General features: G+C 41.3%; 1 protein-coding gene across 1 annotated transcript; it reads right to left on the bottom strand.

Annotated features, from left to right (window-relative positions):
• Positions 1-418: 418 nt before the first annotated feature.
• On the bottom strand, positions 419-3,408 carry LOC147794943 (monocarboxylate transporter 12-like). The gene is made up of 3 exons (XM_087132419.1): positions 3,135-3,408; positions 2,177-3,022; positions 419-1,522 (listed from the first exon to the last, which is right to left on the bottom strand). Exons 1-3 carry the CDS (start codon positions 3,319-3,321, stop codon positions 1,404-1,406), a joined length of 1,152 nt encoding a protein of 383 aa, XP_086988545.1. The 5' UTR covers positions 3,322-3,408; the 3' UTR covers positions 419-1,403.
• Between the last annotated feature and the right edge of the window lie 442 nt (positions 3,409-3,850).

The following is a 3,850-nucleotide window of genomic DNA, read 5'->3' as shown; positions in this document are numbered from 1 at the left end:
ACGAATCTTCCCATGTTTTTTGTGTTTTGTACTTTCCTCTGGACCAGCTACATTCTTTCAGTTTTCTTGTGCGTATTTTTGGGAGAATTCGTATTAGTTAGTAATTCTGTTTATTGATAAGAGAGGCGTTTTGAGGATGTAAAGACGTAACCAGACTTTCATTGTCATTGGAATATCAGAATAATCACTAAAATTATCGAAATTTAAGTCTCCGACGACGATGATTTCCGTCTTAAGGCGGCCATGTTGAACATGCGGAAGTGTTACGGACACGCATGCGCAGTACCCACGATCCTCTGCAAATGCAACTCCGAGCATTCCTTGTAGCTCGCAAGCAGCGCGGAGTTTGTTTTGTCCTTGCAGCACGCGCAGTACTGGCAGTGGCCACCATTGACCCTTTTGATCTCTACTTGCTGACTCCTTGTGTTTAATAGCTCCTTGATATTCGTTCACAGCATGAGTCCAACATAACAAACTCAACCGACGCCTACAATTCGTCCAAATTTTACTTACTGTCTCTTTAAAGAGATCCAGTGCTACTTTGTGATGGGGCGACACTGATTTATTGGCGTACATCTACATCACTACTTTCCATTTTAGCTACAGCTATAAATTTATTGGCAATTTAGTATTTAGAAAATCAAAATTTGTCCCTCATTACTGAAACGGCAATATACAAAGGAAAATATAAATATTAGAAAGGCCAAGGAGGACTGCTCAGCGCATTATCCACTCTAACTTACCATCCATTACTTCTCTGTATGAACAGTGTGTCTTGCTGAAAGTTCATAAGATAATACTCGATCTTTCACATCCACTCAATGACTTGTTTAAATTCAACAGATCCAGTATACATCTCTGTGTTCCATCTGCTACACGTTGTCGTGCAAAAATTCTTTTGTCTCAAATGCAATCCACTTGTTTAATAGGTTTGTGAATAGGTAATTAATTATCCATGCTGCTAGACGTTGATTCTTTACTGTGAAGTTATTTACTGTGCAATGTTCCCGTACTTTGGTCCTTTAATTGTACTGTATCATTAATTGGTTAGTGATATGCATGTTGCATGTTAATAGTTTATATGTAGCCCTTTTTAGAATTGCCAGTGGAAGTTGAATTTTTCTGCTTTTTAGTGTGGACAAAAAAATGAAACACTGTATACATGTACAGTACATGTGTACAAGGAGCATAATCCTTTCTGATGCCCCCTTTCGGACCATTGTTGGTTTTTAGCTCAGGCACTATTGTACCTAATTGAGCAAGTTCGATCAGCGGCAGTTTGTTAACCACTATCCAATTTTCCCTGATGACCGATATATATTTGATGCATACGTTACCAGTCTAAATCGACAACTGGTTGACTATTTGTCGCTGATCGAACTTACCAATGCAAGTAACTGCCACTATGATTTCAGTTTCTCTAGAAACCATTCCAACATTAGCGCCACCAACGGTAGAGTTGATATGCATCCCAAGATAAAAAAGGCCCAGTCATAACTGCCAGTCTGGTCGTACATCCAACCTAATACAACAAAATCAACAACAAAATGATTGCAAGTCTCCAATTACGATCGTCCCTGGCTCATTACCCAGTTTGTAGAAGTGTATACATGTAGAGGTCTGCATTAAGTGCTCGGTTGACTCCAGGACCACTGTTCTGTTGGCCCAAAGCCTTACCCCACCTCACCTTGCAACTACATGCCCAGATTTCATAAAGTGATGGTAGGCTTCGGTTCCAGCTTTGTATTAGTCTTTATTCAAAGACCTTCTATAGTTCATTCCGCGATCCACGACACGAACTACACAGGGTGAGAATCTTGGCATTTGCACTTCTCATAAAGTATCTCTCTTCTGTGTGTGTACATGCGTGAAATGCTTGTTTTGTTTGTGACACACGTTTTGTATAGGCTCTCAAATTTTTCATAAGCCTCATGCTAGCTGTACAGTTCCTGTGGGATAATCAGGCCCTGTACATCACAACTGTCAATGAAGCCATCAAAATGAGCCACTGTAGACTTCTCCATGAGAGCGAACGCTGCTGGTGGCTTTGCGTAAGTTGCAAATGTTTGATAAAAAAGTAAAATACACGTATGTCCGACTTGAATGAAAGCTACTGAACCCCCCGTTAACATTAACTCAGCCATTAGTTTTGTATGAAACCAATGGTTATCCATACCTGGAACGAATCCAAGACTAAAACTGAAAACAGCTGCCAATAATTCCATCCAGCTGAAAGCGCTAGCCAGGAGATCAACTCCAAGCAGCTCCCTTGTATAGAGATCGTTGAGTGTGAAAAGTGTCCCAGACGAGCCAAAAAAGAGAAAAGCATTGACCATCATTGGCCAATACGTGTTAATCCAGGGAGTTACCAAGAGAGTTATGGAACTCGTTATGATCGTCAGCACCATTGCACATCGCAGTTTCAACCAACCTCGGTCCACGATAAGACCACATGTGATCCTGCAAACTAAGCTACCGAACCCCGCAGCTGCAGTGAATGTCACAGCATCATCCGGAGAGAAGCCCTTGACCTCCGCTTGGGAAACGTAATAGATATACCAAAGATCAGCTGCGAAGTGGCTACATGTGAATACGACTCCTGTGATCCAAAATGAAACCCGACCACAAACGGAGAATCCAAAATGCTTCAGTTGAGCACCGATGGCATCTTTAAAGGCGCCAAATTGTGACTGTATCGAGTTGTCGGTATTCTTGGCACTAGCTCGTATCTCTTCATTAGTGTCGGCGCGAAGTAGCTGGTAGTTTCCCTTCGTTTGAGTTTCGGTCGAAAGTGATCGCAATGTGGCACCACACACGCCAAGATGCAGGCTTAAGCCACCCATAAGAAGCAAGGTACCTCTCCAACCGTACGTGTTCAGCAACAATTGGACAAATGGTCCTGCGGTGATCAATCCTACAGAGGCCCCCGATGTTCCAATTGCATTTGCAGTGCCATAGTTTGTTGGAAAACAGCGTCCAATCAGAGCTCTTGTCAGTATATTGACAAAAATGATAGTTGGTCCTGCAGAAAAGACAGTGTAAAAATATGCGTGTGAATGGGAAATCTTAACAACAATTATTTAAAGATTTTTATCCCAAGAAGTAAATTTATATTACTGATATAACGTCCTTACCAGCTACAAGTGACAGTGTCAAAGTGAACACCACAGGTTTGGTGGTAAAGGACGCGACGATCATAGACATTCCAACCAAGAAGCCGCTGACTGTGACCACAGTGCGGGTACCAAACATGACCTCCACAGGCCTGGCTAGTGGACCTATAAGGGAGAAAGTACGATGCATGGGATTTAAAAATTTCATAGGCTTCTGGTGTTGACACAAAGCTTATATTGAAGCAGATGAAGAGCACTCAGATGTTATTCAACTGAACGCAAACCAAAACAATTGTCATAATTTATTTTATGACTTATGCTGACTCATCAGAGACAAAACAAAGGAATAAAACAGGCTATGGCGAAAACTCATCACTATTTCTTGCAAATGTCATACTAAAGAAGTTGTAACCATGGACCTTGTTGATGAGCTATAAGATGACATTACCAGTGAATGCAGATGCCGTCCATAACTTGAATAATACGATGGCTGGAAGTGAAGGTGAATTTTGAAAGGTTTTATTTCGTCATATACCCTGGGTGATTGGGGTTAATTAAAAGTCATATATTATCGACCCTTCCCAATTTAATATACTGTGTCATTACAACAAGAAAATTGTACGGATCGAAGTCAAGACAACAAACGAGAGAATACCGACTGCTTTGCTTTTGGATGTGCAAGTTCCCCATCTAGAGCTGCAGTCTGTTCAGTGTATTTTCATCAGATCAAAATCCGA

Source organism: Acanthaster planci, unplaced genomic scaffold (genome assembly GCF_054643075.1).
Source record: "Acanthaster planci isolate LZ-2023a unplaced genomic scaffold, COTS_SCS Contig267, whole genome shotgun sequence".
In the NCBI taxonomy this organism is placed as follows: domain Eukaryota; kingdom Metazoa; phylum Echinodermata; class Asteroidea; order Valvatida; family Acanthasteridae; genus Acanthaster; species Acanthaster planci.
This window is presented reverse-complemented; position numbering and strand designations above follow the sequence as displayed.

What these genes read in the sequence shown, in the direction of transcription:
- LOC147794943 (XM_087132419.1), bottom strand. Translation starts at nt 3,321, where the DNA reads ATGAAATTTTTAAATCCCATGCATCGTACTTTCTCCCTTATAGGTCCA. An exon ending in GACACTGTCACTTGTAGCTG is followed by an intron (nt 3,023 to 3,134) that starts GTAAGGACGTTA and finishes TCTTTTCTGCAG; the next exon opens with GACCAACTATCATTTTTGTC. An exon ending in TAGTCTTGGATTCGTTCCAG is followed by an intron (nt 1,523 to 2,176) that starts GTATGGATAACC and finishes TTGTTGTATTAG; the next exon opens with GTTGGATGTACGACCAGACT.